This window comes from Periplaneta americana, chromosome 14 (assembly GCF_040183065.1).
Source record: "Periplaneta americana isolate PAMFEO1 chromosome 14, P.americana_PAMFEO1_priV1, whole genome shotgun sequence".
Taxonomy (NCBI): Eukaryota; Metazoa; Arthropoda; class Insecta; order Blattodea; family Blattidae; genus Periplaneta; species Periplaneta americana.
The window spans coordinates 20450182-20472515 of record NC_091130.1 but is presented as its reverse complement, the minus strand read 5'-3'; the positions used below and the strand labels follow the sequence as shown (position 1 = coordinate 20472515).

General features: G+C 34.5%; 1 protein-coding gene across 1 annotated transcript in view; it reads left to right on the top strand.

The window, feature by feature from the left end:
* Positions 1 to 20939, top strand: part of LOC138713969 (ankyrin repeat domain-containing protein SOWAHA-like) — a 453145-nt gene extending 432206 nt beyond the window's left edge. The window contains exons 7-8 of the mRNA XM_069846550.1: positions 17448 to 17459; positions 20886 to 20939. Of these exons, the coding sequence (XP_069702651.1) occupies positions 17448 to 17459; positions 20886 to 20939 (66 nt within the window). The remainder of the gene's footprint in view (positions 1 to 17447; positions 17460 to 20885) is intronic.
* Positions 20940 to 22334: the final 1395 nt, after the last annotated feature.

Here is a 22334-nt window from a genome sequence, read left to right as displayed (position 1 = left end):
TATGTCCCTTCTTTTGTGTGCCATGTACTGTCTTATCTGTTCTGCCTATGTGTCCTAAAGGCTTTACCAATAACTAAAATGTATTTAAAATAGGCTTAAGGACTTTACTAATAGACGGTAGTATATTATACACACTTTTTAAAGGTAGTAATTGATGTTTCGTTATTTGAAGTGTTGTATCAGTGAAGAAGTGTGTTTTGTCAGTGAAGTGTGTTGTGTAACTGAAGTGTGTTTGTGTCAGTGAAGTTTTATAGTTTCTAGTGGTAGATCAAAGTATCAGGAGAGTATCAGTGAGATGTGTCGTAGTACCAGTGCAGTGAGTGAGTTGACAGCGAAATGAGTGTGGAGCTGTGAATGTATGAACATGTCATACTCGTGGATTTTAGTTCGAACTTAGGGTTAAGATACAAATTAGATTTGCTTTAAAATATGTTATTTTAAGTGATTGTGCTTCATTTAATTTAGGATGCTCCTTGTTAATTTTATATTATTATTATTATTATTATTATTATTATTATTATTATTATTATTATTATTATTATTAATCATCATCATCATCAGCCTTCAAGTGTTAGACCCCAGTGGATCTGTTACGGTCTCTTGCCAGCGTTTCCTAGGTCTTCCTAAATTTCTTCGACCTCTTGGAACATACGACAAAATCTGCCTGGGCCATCTAGAGCGATCCATCCTCTTGACATGTGTCTGCCACTGAAGCCTGTATTGCTGTAAATAATGGACAATAGAGTCAATTTTTAATTCCTTCAGAATATCTACGTTCCGATGATGATCGACAAGAGAGTATCCAGCAGTTTTTCGCATGAATCTCATTTCGGCAGTTGTTAGCCGTCTTTCGTCGCATTTTCTTAGTGTCCATGCTTCACTGCCATAACCCAAAATTGGTCGTGCGAGACTTTTGTAGATTTTATTATTAATTGTAATTATTAATTGTATGTTTATTATTAATTGTCATTATTGAGTGTAATTAGTTACCACTGCCACCGGGTATTTACCCATTCCAGTGTGAATAAATACTACATACATACAACAATAATAATAATAATAATAATAATAATAATAATAATAATAATAATAACAATATAATAATAATAACAACAACAATTCCTTATTCATTTCATGCAATAGTACACAATTCATTTCATAATTTATTTTGTATGCTTTAGGTTCGCAGCAGTTGAGCAGATTGCTCAATTATTTGCTCTCAGTTTTTACACAGGTGCGGCACAGAGCGGTGTGCGGATGTAATTGGAAACTCTATGATAGTCAAGTTTTATTGCTTGTGTCTGTTAAAGCTGCTCTATTATCATCGATGCAATTTCTATACCTCAGTGCAAGAGCGGACCATATTGTGTATGACTCCTTACAATGAAACTAATATGCTCATGTTTTGAATTAAAGTCTCAACTTTTATGCAGGTACCTCCATGCTGCCTAAAAGCATGTATCGTTTTCATAGTAATATGAAACCACGAAAGAGAATTTTGGTGTCAGTTCCATATAATTTATCTCTAGTCAACTTTTTTTTTTTTTTCACGTAAATAATTCGATTTTAAAGCCTATTAAATAATAATAATCATTATCATATGTAGCTTTACAGTTCACAAAGAAGCATTGTGTCTTACATAATTATCCGCCGTTCTTAACAATTTTCTGCCATTTTTCAGCGTCTTACATGCAAAACTTTGAAATCATTTTCCACAGCTTAACATCGTATATTCATTATATATGAGGTCTCGCCCACCTCATTGAATATTACACGACTACTTTGAAGAAGCCAATGTGTATTATCACCATTTAATTCGAGAAAAATTCGTTCCGGCACCGGGAATCGAACCCGGGGCCTCTGAGCTCTACGTGCTCAGTGCCCTTTCCAACTGAGCTATGTCGGGACACGATCCACGGTGCCGGCCGAACTCCTCTCGTAATGCCGGGTTCGATTCCCGCTGCCGGAACGAATTTTTCTCGAATTAAATGGTGATAATAGACATTGGCTACTTCATAGTAGTCGTGTAATATTCAATGAGGTAGGCGAGACCTCATATATAATGAATATGTGATGTATTAACTGTTAGCAGTTGTCACAAACTGAGGTTGAATATGGCCATAAAGTCATTTAAATATGCGCTCCTGCATGTATGACTTACATTGTCTAAATTGCAGGTAGTAAGGCCGTAAAGCATTACTTACTAAAAATAGCGAAAGCTGGCTGAAAAATTGGCCAACATTCAGAAAAAGTAGCCCAATATAAATGGCAAATTTAATTTCGCGGAATATATAAATATGTTTAACTGAATCGGAATGTTTTTTCAAGTCTCCCTTATGAACCCTAATTTGAACTTAATAAACTTTATAATCTGCTTCATTGCTGTCATCTTTCACATCCTGAAGCCAGTTTGAGAATGAAGTATCATTTAACCATTGGCTATTAAACGTTTTAGTAGGCCTATAGTTCTCCTACTTTCCCATTTTCAGTAATTACACAACGAAATAACAAATATTTCCATTTTCAGTATGATTACAAAACAAAATAAATGTATGAAAAGTTATTCTTTGTCACAATTTTAAAATGTTACTGTATATCACTTGTATAACAGACAGAGTTCTTTAAAATTATTTCACTATCGGATTCTCAATAATAGTACATTACGCAACGAGTAAGTATGACGCAAGTATGATTGTTTATGAAACGAGCGCAAGCTCGTTTCATAATTTTCATAAGAGCGTCATAATTACCATTATAGGCAAGTTTCATACGACTTTTTATGCTCGACCATATTTCTAACTTGAAAGTATTCAAAATTATGGTTATGTGCGAACTGACCTGAATTGTGAGATGTGCGCAGACACGAAAGTATTGATTTTTTCCGAGGCCGAATTTCATTGACCTTGGCACAGAATAAGATGAACATTACCTGAAAATTGATTTAGAATTGAAAAACGCGATGACAAATTGAATTTATTTGAATATTATTTACAATTAACGCTAATTATTATACGAGAAACAGAACATAACCTTCTGCGACAGTATTGGATTTCCAGCCTCCGTGACTTTTCGCTAATTCTCTTTCGATTGCATATCCGAGAATAATCGTTACTTGCGGTTTTATAACGGTACAAAGCTGACTTGTCATTGGCTGCACACCTGTAAGCTGAGTTGTCATTGGCTGAACACCTGTACTTTAATGAGTAGGTGTACTTTAATGACATGCATTAAAGGACTGCTACCAGGTGTATAATTACTACATTTCGGCATGGTCGAGCATAAAATAATTAGCCTACATTATAATTAAGCTACAAAAAAAAGTCGAAAGAGCAATTCCCCAATATAATTTAAAAACTGTATATCACTTTTACAACAGACGCTAGTTCCTAATTTAAGATTATTGTAATAAACTACATCGGCATTCACAAAAATATTAACCCTTGAAGTGAAGGAAAAACGGCACCTGATTATTATCTACTTGCAGACTGTACTGCGCCACTGCATTTCTGCTGATACTGGTGATGGTGAAACAAATAAATCCCCTTACATTGGCTTGGTCATGTGACATTGTGCTATACCACAGTCTACTATATACAGTCGCGAAGCTCAATATGTAGTAAAAATGCAAACATGGGTAGTTGCCCACCACTAGGATCGCTACTATCGCCTCATCATCGCAGATCTTTCTCCTAGCAGCCGACAAAATATGTTACACTTTCGTTGTGTTCTTTTGGAAAAATTAACACCTTCCTTCCATTATTGAAATATTAAATGCATAAAGTTAATTTATTATTTTAATGAAGTATATTAAATTCCACCATAAACTCGAAGATACCTGCAAGAAATAAGTTAATATTATTTTTGTTTGTTCAAAACGAACTGAAATTTACTATAATAGCTTCACTCACTCAAGATTATAGCGATAATAACTATGAAACCAGTAAATATTAATTTGCATTTCTCTTTACAACAATAATAATGGAAATATGAATTAATGGAGTAACTTACGTGTACCGGTACTTGTAGTGTAGGCTTACGTAGTTAACAAAGTGGGATGAGGTTAAGCAATAATAATCACACCAGAATTGGAAATAAAACGTGATCAATAAATTTTATTGTAACAGACTTTTTCTACGTCTCTAGTAAAGCAACAAATAAAAATAACAACAAAATTAACAGCTATAATTAAAAACATATCCTTTGAAGGAAAAGGTAGGCCTAAGCAATAATAATCCCACCAGAATTGAAAATAAAACGTGATCAATAAATTTCATTAAAACAAACTTAATTTTTCTACGTCTTTACTAAATAACACATAAAAATAATAACAAAATTAATAACTACAATTAAAAATATATCCTCTGAAAAAAAAAGTAGACCTAACCTTTATTTCTCTGGAAATTTAGCAGCCTAAGTGACAGAACTTTAACCGGTATCTAATGTCCTTTCGGTTAGAGTGAAACGTTTCATTGTGAAATTTAAGGATATAATGTATTCTGACAGTCACAAAGAACTTCAAATTAACAGTTTTGTTTCTGTATAGCATTCTTGTGGAAACCCAGGAACCTTTCTGAATCTTTCGGAAATCGGAAAAAGGATAACTCTGGCCTCTTTCTCTTACTGTTGCTACAATTTATAGCACTACAAACGTCTCCTCCTTGTCCCATATTATTATTCCAATTATTATATTTTAGCCATTAACATTTTCATTATAACCAATAACGAACATTTCACAAGCATCAATGTGAAATACGCAACGAGCTAGCACTCGATAGAAATACGACACAGTCCAAAGTCGACTATGGACAGTCTATTGTTTCTAGTTGCTAACCGCTTGGAGCGCTTTATCACGAGATTTGCAAAAAAACACCTCAAGCTTCGCGACTGTATATAGTAGACTGTGGCTATACTTTGCATAGATACTTCGTTTCTCGCGGTTAAGCTGGTGGTGAAATAAGGCTAGATACACTGTAACAGTTTTTTTCACGGAGAGAAAGACTGTTACTACAACTATTATTACTAATTTTCCACAAATTCAAATCAGAAAAAATAGCCCAAAAATAGCCCCGAAAATTTTTGAGTAGCCCAAAAAGTCACAAGTAGCCCAATGGTAAAAATCAGTAGCCAATTCAAATTTCAAATAGCTCAATTCGCTACTTGTAGCCCAATCTGGCAACCCTGTCTGTACCACCGCTTTTGCTTTTCAAGTTTCCACTCAGCTTTACTGGTTCACATCTGGGACCGAAGTTAGTACACTGTCTTCTTTCAGAGAATTGAAACCGAGACTCTCATTGCAGTGTATTAGAGACTAAAAAATAATCCATCGATTTTTCCAGTGAGGTAGACACGTTAAATGTACCTCTCATCGGGAAAATTGTAGGGATATTTAAGGCGAAGCGAGCTGGGTGTTGTTTTGTTTTGTAATTGCATCAACGGCCGAGATTTAATAACAGCGCTTCCTGTTGGCTACCGATGCTCGTAATAGCATTCACCAAGAAGGTCGTAGAAAGGAGGAAGCCGGGCAACCGCATGATTGCAGCTTTCCAGCTCAAAATTGTTTTTGGGGCTAGTAAAATAGTTGATTGTTTCGCTCGTCTTGTATTAGATGTGGGAGGTGGCTGCTCTCAGATATAGCGTGCGCATTCCTATTGTCTGCCCCAGCTGTATTGTTCAGTCAACATGCTTCTCTTTTTTCTTCACATTTTACACACCAGCTTTTCATGGGTGAATTTAACGGAATTTTTGTCTACTGAATTGCGGCCTATTTTCTTCTCTGTTGTCGCTTTTCCTTCTCTATTGTTTTCCTCTTCACCTACCCTTCTCACAGTAATCTTTTCTCACCTGCCATCATTCCCTTCTTTTGTACCTTAAATTTTCATTATTCTCCTCTTTTGTCACCTTAAATTTTCATTATTCCCCTCTTTTGTCACCTTATATTTTCATTATACTCCTCTTTTGTACCTTATATTTTAATTATTCTCCTCTTTTGTCACCTCAAATTTTCATTATTCTCCTCTTTTGTCTCCTTATATTTTCATTATTCTCCTCTTTTGTCACCTTATATTTTCATTATTCTCCTCTTTTGTCACTTTATATTTTCATTATTCTCCTCTTTTATCACCTCATATTTTCATTATTCTCCTCTTTTATCACCTTATATTTTCATTATTCTCCCCTTTTATCACCTTATATTTTAATTATTCTCCTCTTTTGTCACCTCAAATTTTCATTATTCTCCTCTTTTGTCTCCTTATATTTTCATTATTCTCCTCTTTTGTCACCTTATATTTTCATTATTCTCCTCTTTTGTCACTTTATATTTTCATTATTCTCCTCTTTTATCACCTCATATTTTCATTATTCTCCTCTTTTATCACCTTATATTTTCATTATTCTCCCCTTTTATCACCTTATATTTTAATTATTCTCCTCTTTTGTCACCTTTGCTTTTCATTATTCTCCTCTTTTGTCTCCTTATATTTTCATTATTCTCCTCTTTTGTCACTTTATATTTTCATTATTCTCCTCTTTTATCACCTTATATTTTCATTATTCTCCTCTTTTATCACCTTATATTTTCATTATTCTCCTCTTTTATCACATTATATTTTCATTATTCTCCTCTTTTGTCACCTTATATTTTCATTATTCCCCTCTTGTCACCTTATATTTTCATTATTCTCCTCTTCTGTACCTTATATTTTCATTAATCTCCTATTTTGGCACCGTAAATTTTCATTATTCTCCTCTTTTGTACCTTATATTTTCATTAATCTCCTCTTTTGGCACCGTAAATTTTCATTATTCCCCTCTTTTGTCACCTTATATTTGCATTATTCTCCTCTTTTGTACCTTATATTTTCATTATTCTCCTCTTTTGGCACCGTAAATTTTCATTATTCTCCTCTTTTGTCACCTTATATTTTCATTATACTCCTCTTTTGTACCTTATATTTTCATTATTCTCCTCTTTTGTACCTTATATTTTCATTATTCTCCTCTTTTGTCACCTTATATTTTCATTATTCTCCTCTTTTGTCTCCTTATATTTCCATTATTCTCCTCTTTTGTCACCTTATATTTTCATTATACTCCTCTTTTGTACCTTATATTTTCATTATTCTCCTCTTTTATACCTTATATTTTCATTATTCTCCTCTTTTGTCACCTTATATTTTCATTATTCTCCTCTTTTGTCTCCTTATATTTCCATTATTCTCCTCTTTTGTCACCTTATATTTTCATTATTCTCCTCTTTTGTCTCCTTATATTTCCATTATTCTCCTCTTTTGTCTCCTTATATTTCCATTATTCTCCTCTTTTGTCTCCTTATATTTTCATTATTCTCCTCTTTTGTCACCTTATATTTTCATTATTCTCCTCTGTTGTCACCTTATATTTTCATCATTCTCGTCTGTTGTCACCTTATATTTTCATTATTCTCCTGTTCTGTCACCTTTGCTTTTCATTATTTATTATTTTGTCACCTTATATTTTCATCATTCTCTTCTGTTGTCACCTTATATTTTCATTATTCTCCTCTTTTGTCACCTTTGCTTTTCATTATTTATTATTTTGTCACCTTATATTTTCATTATTCTCCTCTCTTGTCACTTTATATTTTCATTATTCTCCTCTGTTGTCTCCTTATATTTTCATTATTCTCCTCTTTTGTCACCTTTGCTTTTCATTATTTATTATTTTGTCACCTTATATCTTTTAAAATGTATCCTACCTGTACAGAGAATCGGTATTAATGACAGAGATTCAGTTCTACGTGCCCACCACCTTTACCCTCAAGGAGATACCCCTGGTAGGCCTATTCATTACTATTACCTCTATTACTGTTGCTATTTCTACTACTACTACCACTGCTATTACAACTACCATCACTACTGCCGCTACTACTAACTTCGCTGCAACTCATTATGACCACTTACTTAGGCCTACTTACAAATGCCTTTTAAGGAACCCGGAGGTTCATAGCCGCTTAATTATCTGAGGACTACGTCTCGGCCTCACCTAAGGACTTTATCCCTCCGGCCTCCCAACTAACACTCTATATGCATTTCTGTATTCGCCCATACGTGCTACATGCCCTGCCCATCTCAAACGTCTGGATTTAATGTTCCTAATTATCTCAGGTGAAGAATACAATGCGTACAGTTCTGTGTAACTTCCTCCATTCTCCTCTAACTTCATCCCTCTTAGCCCCAAATATTTTCCTAAGAACCTTAATCTCAAACACCCTTAATCTCTGTTCCTCTCTCAAAGTGAGAATCCAAGTTTCACAACCATACAGAACGACCGGTAATATAACTGTTTTATAAATTCTTACTTTCAGATTTTTTGACAGCTGACTTGATGACAAAATCTTCTCAACGGAATAATAATAGGCATTTCCCACATTTATTTTACGTTTAATTTTCTCCCGAGTATCATTTATATTTGTTACTGTTGCTCCAAGATATCTGAACTTTTCCACCTCTTCAAACGATAAATTTTCAATGTATATATTTCATTTTCGTACAATATTCCGATGACGAGACATAATCATTTACTTTGTCTTTTCGGGATTTATTTCCAAACCTATCTGTTTACTTGCTTCAAGTGAAATTCCCGTGTTTTCTCTAATAGTTTGTGGATTTTCTCCTAACATATTCACGTTATCCGCATAGACAAGCAGCTGATGTAACCCGTTCAGTTCCAAACCCCCTCTCTGTTATCCTGGACTTTCCTAATGGCATATTCTAGAGCTAAGTTAAAAAGTAAAGGTGATAGTGCATCTCCTTGCTTTAGCCCGCAGTGAATTGGAAAAGCATCTGACAGAAACTGACCTATATAGACTCTGCTGTACGTTTCACTGAGACACATTTTAATTAATCGAACTAGATTCACACAGACGCCAAATATAGAACTGAGCACATAGATAAATGAAACTGAAATATATCAAGATGACAAATGTTAGAGATCAAACCCACGGCCCCTCGTGGTCGGTCCTTCCTTCGGGCGATTGTTGTGTCAGTGAAGTGTGTTCTGTAAGTGAAACGTATTCCTGTCAATGAAGCTTTATAGTTTATAGTGGCAGTGCAAAGTATTTGAACAGTGAAATGTTTTTGAAGTGTTAGTGAAATCAGGATAGAATCAGTGAAATGTGTCGTAGTTCCAGTGCAGTGAGTGAGTTGACAGCGAAATGAGTGTAGTGCTGAAAGGTACTTGTGCAGATATGAACATATCATACTCGTGGGTTTTAGTTCGAACTTAGGTTTAAGATAGAAATTAGATTTACTTTAAATGTTATTTTAAGTGATCGTGCTTTTAATTTAGGATGTTCCCTGTTATTATTGTTATTATTATTATTGTTATTATTATTAATAATTATTCGTAGTATTAATTATTAATTGTATTTTTTATTAATTGTGTTTATTATTGTCATTATTGAGTGTAATTAGTTACCATTGCCACCGGGTATATACCCATTGCAGTGTGAATAAATACATACATACATACAAGTCCCACTGTGTAGGCTATAACGGGCAACCACTGGAAACTATGAGGCCTGTACATTTGACGTCATAGCCTCTCAATCCTAAACGCGGACAGCCTCTGGTCTAGTATAGAAAAAAAACCCGGTGAGCTGCCTGACAGCACCTTTGCATGATTAGGTCCGTATAACTGCTCTAAATTATCAATCAATGCAAACGGTGATCAAATTTGACATAATTCTAGCTTTAACAAGCTTGTAAACTCGGTATGCATTCATCAAATGTTTTAAATAATTATACGTTAGAAGATTTTGAGGGCTCTCCCACCCTCTTAAGTATTTTACACGTGCATGGTAATTTTATTAAACAGTTTTGTAAGAATCGGTTTCCATGTGAACACAGCGCTGCATGCCTGCGAGTGATGGATAGTTTGCTTAATAAAGACGGATTTCTCGGACTTAATTTGTAGGGTGACTCCAAATTCTGTTCGCTCACAAATTACATTTGTGCCTACATTTTCTTTCCTCGGCAGCTGACTAAGAAAAAAAAAACAACAGGATACAAGCTGTAGATTTGTAGTCTACAAGCATCAGATATATTCTCGGTGGACCTGAAAAATATTCCCTTCGTATTCGTCCATCTATGAATCGTCTTTCTGCCGATAGCATCTACAGACAAGAGGTATTCCCGGATTAAATAAATGATTTGAAAGAATTGTGGCTGGTATGCAACTCTGGGAAGACCTCTAAATATTGTCCCTCATCCACGTCATGGATACGCAGTCGGTCCTACCGTGCGTTTCGTATTATTTTACCCACTTTTACCTTAAGACTTAAGGACTTTATTAATAGACGGTAGTATATGAAGTGTCCACTGCAAGAATGATGGATGTCACTTTCTTGTCGAAAATGAACCAAGACTGTCAATGCATAGCTTAAAACATATAGAATATGTGTACACATAGAGAGTTATATGGCATTAACTCTGATTGTCCAGCAATGATCGGAAAATCACAGTTAAGCTTTGAGCGCTAAGCATTTCAAAGGTTCAATCGCTTCTCCCGCAAAATGTATTCCAAATGACATCCATCATTCTTGCAGTGGACTCTTCATATTATACACACTATTTAAAGAGTTGAATTGATATTTTGTTATTTGAAGAGTTGTATCAGTGAAGAAGTGTGTTGTGTCAGTGAAGTGTGAAGTGTGTTAAGTGTGTTGTGTCAGTGAAGTTTTATAGTTTATAGTGTTAGTGTAAAGTATTTGAACAGTGAAATGTTTTTGAAGTTTTAGTGAAGTCAGGATAGTATCAGTGAAATGTGTCGTAGTTCCAGTGCAGTGAGTGAGTTGACAGCGAAATGAGTGTATTGCTGAAAGGTACTTGTGCATGTATGAACATATTATACTCGTGGGTTTTAGTTCGAACTTGGGGTTAAGATACAAATTAGATTTACTTTAAATGTTACTTTAAGTGATCGTGCTTCATTTAATTAGGATGCTCATTATTATTATTATTATTATTATTATTATTATTATTATTATTATTATTATTATTATTATTATCATCATCATCATCATCACTGATTTTATTGACAGTGTAATATTCAATAATGTATTAATCTTGCACAAGATAGGGACCGATTGCGGGCTTATGTGAGGGCGGCAATAAACCTTCGGGTTCCTTGAAAGCCATTTGTAAGTAATATTCAATTAACTATTTCTTTATTTCTTCTTTTTTATTTTATCTATTTTAGAGCATTCTTTCACTGATTTCAGAAATTTCATTTCAGCTGCTTTTTATTAGTCTTCTGCCCAAGAAAGGTTCTCCACTGCAAACCCAGCATTATTCAATCTTTCCTCTTAAAGTCTACTTCTTGATCTCCTCTTACGATAGAGTTGTCTTAATGTTGACTATCATTTGATATCTTCTTCTGCCTCGAACTTTTTCCCGTTCACCATTCCTTCCAGTACATCCTTCAGTAGGCAGTTACTTCTCAGCCAGTGATCCAGTCAAGTAATAGAAGACGAGACTTGGAAGTTTACAGTGAAACAGATCCTGAGAAATAGAAACTTTTAAACGTTGATAAAACAGGATATCATGACCATGAAAATTTTAGTCTATATCATATCCAGACTGCGGCCTAGGGTCACCAATTCGAGAAACTGAAGTTTGGAACGCACGGAGTATACATGACGTCATGGCCCATGGGTTGGGATGGCACTGTGAGAGTAAAGTTGGTTTCCTAAAAAATTGCATTACCGGTACCGCATTTCTAATTCTGCTTGGAGTGGGTCCTTGCAATCACCACACATACTTGAGATCCTGTGAGTAAACACATAAATTTTATTTATTTTCAGTTATATATTTGATTATTTATACATGCATATGTGTTAGTGTTAATTTAGCTGCTTTATAATTCACACTGCTGAGGAACATGTCGAAAATTAAGAGCATCAAGCATTCTTTTCAGAACGAACTTATAGAGAAGTTCGGAAAGGAATATTTTCTTATTAAAGGAAAAAAGCACTGAATGTTGCAAATTGTTAAAAAAGGTATAAGGACAGATAGAACTCGGTCCTTTCAAAAGTGTAATAGCAAAAGCTACATGGAAAAGATTTAATTATACAGTCAAAACTGACCTGCATCAAAATCAGACATAAAACACGAAAAAGAATTTAATCGAGATTTTTGTATAATTTTCGTACATGCCAACATCCCTTTAGCGTTTCTTGAAAGTAGGTGATACTTTCCTTTTGATACGTTGCGAATGCACCTTGTAATTCGGTGCTTCGAATTGTGAAGAAATATATTTTATGTAAATACTGTATACTTTTATCTTTTCTTCTCACACACAATGATTATTTTATATTGTTAAAACTTGTACAGTATAATGTAAATTGAAACATGTAATGTTAGGCATTTATTTGTTGCACTAAAATCTAGACTACATCATACTACGCAGGAACTCAGTTCATATATCTGGAACCTTTTCGTCGATGTAAATTGATATCACTGAAGATGGAGAAGCATTCTCCGAAACATGTATGATTAAGACTCGGACCATTGTTGTTCACAATATATGACAATGATATTATATCTCTTGTAAGGCATTGTAACTATCACTTGTATGCTGACGACCTTCAATGCTACATCTCTTCCCGCTTAGATCGAGTAAATGACGCTATAGATAAATTGAACGAAGACATTGACTCGATTGTGACATGGACAAAGAAACTCCGTCTTAAAATCAATCCTGGAAAGACACAAGCAATTATATTAGGACACAAACGGCAAACCGACGCTGTAAAGCACCTCGACATTTCCCCTGTTAAAGTAAGTACAGTGCATATCCCTTTCAGTTCTTCAGTAAAAAATCTTGGCATTCACATGGATAATAATCTTAACTGGGACATGCAAATCACAGAAACCTGCAGAAAAGTATATTCTATTATCCATGGGCTAAAAAGGATAAATGTTCATCTCCTCTCTTGCTTAAAAAAGTCCCTTGTGCAGACACTTGTATTTCCCTATTTCGACTATGCGGACATTTTACTGACTGACCTCTCCAGCGACAACAAAATGGAACTTCAACGTGCTCATAATGTGTGTGTACGTTTTGTAAGCAATGTTCGTAAATATGATCATATTACCCCATCCTTGGAAGCAATAGGTTGGCTTAAACTAGATAAGAAAATACATTTACATTCAGTCCTCTTTCTCTTCGAAATCTTGAAATCTTCTATTCCTTCGTACCTGTCGTCTCGCTTCACTTACCTTTCTTCCCACCATAATCTGAACACACGCTCTCGTCATGAAACAATACTAACAATACCATCCCATCGCACCTCCTCATACTCATCCTCTTTCACAATAGCCCTGCCAAGACTCTAGAATTCGCTACCTGCTAGCATCAGGGACTGTCGAAATAAAATTGAATTCAAACGAAAACTTACTAGGCACTTGGTCAGTAATTGATTTCTTGTAAATAGTTTCTTTAATCTATCACAAAATATTTCAATATTCAGTAATTTCATCACTATACAGTTTTGTTATTCTAGGTTTCATTTGTAATTCAGTAAATATAAAATATTCTTTGTTTCCCTATGATAAATTATCTAGCTTTAATTATTCAGGTAATCTTTTCGTACTTTGATTTTATTGTAATTGTAATTGTAAATTTAATACTAATTGTAATGTTATTTGTAATTGTAATTGTAAATTTAATATTAATTGTAATTTTATTGTTCATATTGTAGTTGGAATCTCCTGCTAGAGGGGCAGAGAAGGCCTGACGGCCTTATCTCTACCAGGTTAAATAAATAAATACTACTACTAAGAAGCTCAACAACCTTAAAGACATATAGTAAATATTGTAACTATGCTGTTGTAAAATTGACAATTAATATGTAATGTATTTATTATTATTATTATTATCATTATTATTATTATTATTATTATTATTATTATTATTATTATTATTATCAGTTATCACTATCATCATTGCTATCTCTGTTTTTCTTTCTTTTTTTTTTCTTGTATTAGCTCGATGAGAGCTCTATAGTGTACTTTTGACCCCTGTTGACCCTCTATAGGGCTTTAATTTAATTTGTATTACTTTCATCAGCGTCCGTATTTCTTTTTTGTATTTATATGTGCTATCTGGTACGGTGGAAGAGAAGGCCTTATGACCTTAATCCTGTCAGATTAAATAAATAAATAAAAAGTGCTCATACAACTGTAGTATATCTCCTTAATTTTAATGTATTTTATCCTTATTTTTTGTTTACAAGACCAATATTTTCATTAAACTATTAAAACCTAATGATAGTATATTTTTGTGAAATTTGAGTATTTTCTTCTAATCGTAAACATACGCCGTACTGGCGTATTTGTTTTGTTTCATATTCTGTGAACATGATTGAAATAATTGCAAACACCCTGTATGACACCGTTCTGTATCTTCGATTTGCATGTGGTATGCAAATATATATCTTATGGCGCAAGAAACTTCATAGTAGCTCCGGTGCAGATAAGATGACGCTTGCATTGCTTTTATTCTGTTCCCTCCTCAGATAAGTTTCTCCCCCTCCACTCGTGTTCAAGAGAGAGATGTGTCGGAGGATTGTAAACAAAAATATGTCTTGATTTTGTATAAATTCATGCCATTGATCAAGATTTCCCTCGGAAGTGGAGACACCACTTGACTTTGTGTACAGGCGGCGCGGAATGTTGTTGCTAGACCGTTGTTATTGGGATTTTTAAGCAGATACCATCTCTCCTCGACCAACATTCTTATTAGCTGGAAATGGATATGCTAGTGTGATTCTTGCAGTTCTGAGCTGCCACTTTGATATGTTGCTACCCATTGTTTGTCTCATAACTCGTTTCTAGTACATACTCGACATGTATTCTGTATGGGAGGTCCGGATTTCGATCCTCGGAACCGGCTACCATGACCGAGACATTGTGATGCGTCGAGACAAATTCCATGGCATTTCTTTAAAGTACAAATATTCCAGGCCTGTGTATGCACTTCCTTGTCGAGTTTCGAATCTGAATCGCCTAGAATAGTAGCTAAGAAGCAAACGTTCTGATGGGGCAGATAAAAAAGTTAAGTTTTTTTCTTCCTTCTTGTTAATAATGTCAAAAGAAGTGTTTATACAAATTTTGACCACTCGACCGCAATTACGAGGGCCTTAAAAAATAAGTTCGCCAGGAGCCGTTAACAGAAAAAAAAACACAGTTTCATTGGAAAATTTTATTGAAACAGACACAGCAGTTGTTAAGCTATTTTTCAACATATTTGTCATCGGAATTGAGACCTTTCTCATATCATGGGATCGACAGAGAGATGCAGACGGCTGTCAAACGCTGGTTCTGATCTGAGGCGGCTGACTTCTACAACACAAAAATTGATCCCATGGTATGACAAATTTCTCAATTGCAGTGGGGGATATGTTGACAAATAGCGCAACAATTTCTCTATCTGTTTCAATAAATATGTCCATGCAATTGTGTTTTTTTCTATAATTGGCCCCAGGGAAAATCACTTTCTAGATGGCCTCTTAATTGCGATCGAGTGGCCAAAATTTGTATAAGCACTTCTTTTGACATTATTATCATGGTGGAAGAAAAAAATTTAACTTTATCTGCCCCCATCAGAAGGTTTGCTTGTAATAAGTGACACCTCGTATCTGTGAATTTGCAGGTTGAATCAAAAAACTGTTTTAAAAATTAATTTCTCTCAAAATAGATTAACTTTTTATGTAAGTTACAGTTTTGTAAGATCTTCTACTCCAGGACAAAATATTAGTTAACTGTCCAATTTTGTGAACATACTGTAATAATATGGATCATATGCGGCGACTAAGGGAAAGGCGGAAAATAGGAATATATTGGAGAATACTGGGTCTGCTCTTTGGCAGAAAACTATGAAAAAAATGTAGTTATTCTAAGTAATAATGTAGTTAAAAACTAAATGATCATTTTTGTACATATGAAGTATCAGTTCTTAGCCATCGATATGCTACCACTAATTAACTGATTATAATCGGTTCTTTAACGACGCTACATCAACTGCAAGGTCGGTGAAAATTGGAGATAATGAAATGGTATTCGGCTACCTGAGTTTTAGAATTCACTATGTGGTTACCTGATATTTGCCTTACAGCTGGAAAAAAAATCTCTGCAAAAATCTAACCAGATAATCAACTCAAGTCTTAAGCAAAACTTGATCCCACATTGAACTTCTTGCGGCCTATGCTACTTCCGTGGCATAATTATTGTTAATTATTGAATATGTTAGGAGACAATCCACAAACGATTAGGGAAAATACGGAAATTTTACTTGAAGCAAGTAAAGCGATAGGTTTGGAAGTAAATCCCGAAAAATGATTATGTTTCGTGACCAGAATATTGTACGAAATGAAAATATTAGAGATTTATCCTTGGAAGAGGTGGAAAAATTCAAATGTCTTGGAGCAACAGTAACAAATATAAAGGAAATTAAACGCAGAATAAATATGGGAAATGCCTGTTATTATTCGGTTGAGAAGTTTTTGTCATCCAGACTGCTGTCAAAAAGTTTTAAAGTTACAATTTATAGAATAGTTATAGCTATTACCGGTTCTTCTGTATGGTTGTGAAACTTGGACTCTCACTTTGAGAGAGGATCAGAGGTTAAGGGTGTTTGAGAATAAGGTGCTTAGAAAAAAATATAGGGCTAAGAGGGATGAAGTTACAGGAGACTGGAGAAAGTTACACAGCGCAGAACTGCACGCATTGTATTCTTCACCTGACATAATTAGAAACATTAAATCCAGACGTTTGAGATGGATAGGGCACGTAGCATGTATGGGTTAATTCTGAAATGCATATAGAGTGTTAGTTGGGAGGCCGGAGGGAAAAAGACTTTTGGGAATGCCGAGACGTAGGTGGGAGGATAATATTAAAATGGATTTGAGGGAGGTGGGGTGTGATTGTAGAGACTGGATTAATCTTGCTCAATATAGGGACCAATGGCGGGCTTATGTGAGAGCGGCAGTGAACCTCCGGTTCCTTAAAAGCCATAAGTAAGTAAGTTATGCCAAATGACTGTAATGTATGTCATGAATCGAATTAAATTTGTGTATATCAAGGATGTGGGACGTTGTGACACCTAAATTTGAGTTTCCTCTTTCTCTTAAACTTGGATGACTGCACTCATAGAGTCGACGGACCTGCCGAGAACAAGAACTTGGGTTTCAAATAGGGTAAATATGTGCCACGTGTCTGTAATGGGGATGAAGGTGTCAAACGTCTGGATGTCCTTGGCTGTTGTTGAGAAATGTCTGTTATCTAATTTGCATCTGGTTGTTGCTTTTTGTTCCATGTTATTCCCACCTGACTGATGATCCTCCGGGCACCTATCATCAATAATCGATTGATGCTGTGTTCCGTGGTGACATCATCATCATTCTACAGGATCCAACCTCGGTAAGTGTTTGAAGGCACTTTTAATTTTTATTCTGTTCGTCGCTTCCCGATTTTGTCTTTCTTGAAAAGTTAAGATACCAGACTTAGGGTAACTGAAATAGACAACATGGTCAATAAAAAGTAAGATAAATTGAGTGTAATTTGTTTTTAAAAAATCTGTTTTTTTTTCGTCATTGTATTTTGTATGTAAAACTACATAGACTACAGGTATGTAAAAAATGCTAAAATTTTAATTTTCTGAAAACATTGTCATATATCGTGTAATTAAATAGTACATTATGCAACGAGCCTCTAATGGTAGTAATTAAGACGCGAGCACGTTTGTTTATGAAACGAGCGCAAGCGAGTTTCATAATTTTCATGCGAGCGTCTTAATTACCATTATAGGCAAGTTTCATACCACTTTTTATGCTCGACCATATTTCTAACTTGAAATTATTCATAAGTATTCATGTTATGGTTATGTAAGTGAAGAGCGGAACTGACCTGAAATGTGAGATGTGCGCAGAAGCGAAAGTATTGATTTTTTCCGAATGTCATTGACCTTGATATAATTTAGCGAATAACATGAACATTAGGCTTGATATAACCTGGAAATTGATTTAGAATTGAAAAACGAGATGACAAATTGAATATATTTGAATATTATTTACAGTTAACACTAATTATTATAGTAACAGAACATAACCTTCTGCGACAGTGTTGGATTTCCAGCCTCCGTGACTTTTCGCTAATTGTCTTTCGAGTGCATATTCGAGAATAATCGATACTTGCGGTTTTATAATGGTACAATGGTGATTTCTCATTGGCTGAATAACTGAATTATAATGAATAGGTATACTTTAATAAGGTCCATTAAAGGGCTACTACCAGGTGTATAATTACTACTTTTCGGCATGGTCGAGCATAAATGTATTTAACTGGGATCCAAATGAAACTTATTTTTAGTACTAGCCGTACCCGTGCGCTCCGCTGCACCCGTTAGAAATAAATATAAAGTAATTACTTAATTAAAATAGGACATTTGATCCAGGGAACATTCGTGTTTGATAGAAGGATAAATAGTTTATTATGTTACTTAATTTAAATTGTATTTGCATAATTAAAATGCGATCATTTTGATCCAGAGACCACACATTTGGTCATAAAAATTATTTTAGGAAATACAGGAAACGAATGTACAGAATAGCCTATCAAGTTTTCTGTGCATAAGAAGCTATTTTAATCTTACCTGTCCTCGATTCACTCAGAAGTTACTGTAATAACAGTATAGCATTATGTCCATCTAGAGAAACTACACTTTCCAATGGTGAATTAATAATTAATTATACAAATCGGTTAATTTAGCTTCCGATATTACTTCATACAAACACAGAAACATTATCTGTAGGCTATCTTTCATAGCTTTCGATTGTTGCTGTCCAAGACCCCTTATAGACGAAGTCATTTGTTTTTTAATTCATTACACAGCCTTAGATGGCAGTTATTTTAATTTTAAAACTCATTTATCTCATTAAATATCGGTCCTATCAAACTTTTGTGTAGAATAAAACTTATCGGAAATTATTTTTAAAGAAACATTTGTTATGTAACATTTTTCACAAAAATCAATAATAAGCGAGATATTTTGATTTATTTAATTCAGGCCCTCTTATAACCCCCCTTTTAAATAATGTATTTTGAATGTCATATAGCCTAAAATCTAAGTTACAACGGACTTAATTTATATTCCAATTTTCATCGAAATCCGTTCAGCCATTATCGCGTGAAAAGGTAACAAACATCCAGACAGACAGACAGACAGACATACAACAAAAATTTCAAAAAAGCGATTTTCGGTTTCAGGGTGATTAATTATATATGTTAGGACCAATTATTTTTGGAAAATCGAAAATTACCAGAAAAATTTCGGCTACAGATTTATTATTAGTATAGATAATTGTCATTGAATTTAGTTGACAAAGAAATGAAAGAGGGAAGAGGCATAAAGCTGTAAGGTAGGAAGAAAAATAAAATATAATAAAGGAATATAAGAAGAAGGAAAAAGGAAAGGAAGTTGAAGGAAAATTAGGAAGGAACACAAATTAATAGAAAGGAGGAGCAACCATAAAAAAACAGAGGCGCGAATAAGAAAAATAGATTGGCAATGATATAAACAAGCAAAATGAAGAGGTAAGAAGTAATAGTAAAGGGAATTATGAAAACGAAAGAAAGTGAAAGTGAAGTAAATAAATAAAAGAGAAATGAAGAAAATCAAAAGCCATAAGAAAGGGTAAGACTTCATTAGGATATTTTAAAATTATATTGTGTGGGGAGGAAACAGGAGACAAAATAATTTCGTTTTATTGGCGTTCGTTATAACGACAGTTTACTGTATAAAGAATAAAAACTTAAAAAAAAAAATACTTTTCCACAGGCTCCATCCGATTTACTTACCCATGTTTGCAGTCTTAGTATCTGTTTCAGTTTCTACACCACAATTACAAGTAGTTCCGTTCCTAATCGAGTCTATTCAGAACTGTGTCTGTAGGCTATGTTGCTTTATTTGTGAGTGCATGGCTGTAGTTAATGCGCGTTCTACAAATTAACGCGAATGACTGGAAGTGGATAAGAAATGTCACGGTACATTTAAATAATACCGTATTATGCACCATGCCGAGGAATTAATTGTCGTTTAAGATATTTCTTGAAACGAGTGTAAGAACATGACCAGTTACACTAATTTAAAAAAGACACGTGCGCACATGTCATTATCATATCATACTGCAAGGTTGTCCAACGGCAATCCCCTAAGAAGTAACTTCACAGTCTGGGGCAGCTAACGGAGCTCATAACATGATAACTGGTATTTTAATGATTCGCCGAATGATATTAATTTCATTCATTCATAGTGTTCTGCCCAAGGGCAGGTCATTCGTTGCAAACCCAGCATTCTCCAGTATTTCCTATTTTCTGCCGTCCTCTTACTCTCCGCATATGATCGTATATCTTAATGTAGTCTATCATCTGATATCTTCTCCTGCCACGAACTCTTCTCCCGTTCACCATTCCTTCCAATGCATCCTTCAGTAGGCAGTTCCTTCTCAGCCAATGACCCAGCAAATTCCTTTTCCTCTTCCTGATCAGTTTCAGCATCAGTCTTTCTTCACCCACTCTTTCCAACACAGCTTGGTTTCTTATTGTCTGTCCATTTCACACGCTCCATTCTTTTGCATATCCACATTTCAGGTGCTTCTAGTCGCTTCTCTTCACTTCGTCGTAATGTCCATGTTTCTGCCCCATACAATGCCACACTTCACACACAGCACTTCACTAGTCTCTTTCTTAATTCTTTCCCGAGAGGTCCGCACAAGAGCTCCTTTTTCTGTTAAAAGCTTCCTTTGCCATTGCTATTCTCCTTTTGACTTTTCATGTTACTGCTTACAGTACCCTACACCGCAAGTATTTGAAGCTGTCCACTTGCTCTACTGCCACATTTAGAATATAATGTGTTTCTGTTCAGTGTTATTTTAAATGAAGTAAACGTACTACAAAATCCAGTGATTCAATAATTTGTGACACTGTGTATTTATCCGAAGACTTAAGAGAACTTTTCTTGCTATATTAAAATGAAGTGTTATAGATTTCAGAAGCATATCACGTGACTCGAAACCGTCGTGTTATAGGCGTTCGTAACCATTGTTATGAAGTTCGTACCAAAACAGTAGATTTCAGTTGAGTACAGCGAGGAGTATAGATGTCACCCGCGCCTCGCTCTGCCCTCGGTCGCTACGGACGATATCCTACAGTATGTTCACATAAACAACGCATAATATCATTCTGTGGACCTGTGTAGAATCGTGAATAGTTTGAAGAATATTGTTAATTTATATTAGTATTTTATATTCTGAACAAAATGAGCTATTCTGTTATTATTGTATTATTATTTCTCGTATATTCCAATTAAATTATTAACAGAAGAAAAATTAGTATAAAAATTATAAATTGAAAATGATAAGTAATTCATTTTCAGTATTTGACTCATCAACAAGTATAATAGATTTAACATTAAATTTAATCAGCACTATATTAGGGCTATTCATTATTCCAATAAGATTTTGTGTTAATATTATGCATGATTCCAAAAAAGTAAACTCATCTGTTATTGAATAATTATTATACAGGGACATCATTTTATTCTTACTAACATTTTTAATATTAAGCTGGCTATACCTCTGGTTCAACGCCGTTTGCTACCCCCTTCCACGACTGGAGTTCGATGATACTGGCGTAATATACAAACAAATCACTTTACTAGGTATATGAGGGAAGGAAAGTAGTTCATCTATTTAGTAAACTAGGAAATATTGCGCTTTTGAGTTTGATCATTTTCATTAGGTTTTTGTTTAATCAAAATACAGTACAGTATTAACAATGAACTGAGCTGTCCATGTGGACGTATTCATTATGCAGTGTATATTATACTGTCTACAGCACATTAGCGTACAATATATGAAGTGAAATTGAAAAATAATCATAATATGGATATTTAAACACATTTTTGAAAATAGTGGCCGTTCATTTCGATATAGGCTTCAGTTCTAATGTGCAAATTAACGCATTATAGACTTTTGTACCTAATCCCAATTACCAGTTTCGTCCTTCGTACTAGTAACTCATGTTGAAATAATTCTGTACCTACTCTATAAAAGAGTATCTTACGTACTGTAAATTCAATCTTCACTTCTGCCCGATCCGAAAAGATAAAATTACTCATACATGCTATCTACTGTCCGTCCTATGTCGTAGGGTCGTAGAGAGGGAGGAAATCACGTGACAGTTAATTACTTAAGTTATTTTAAACAGTCGTATAATATTACGTAGACGTCCAGTTCC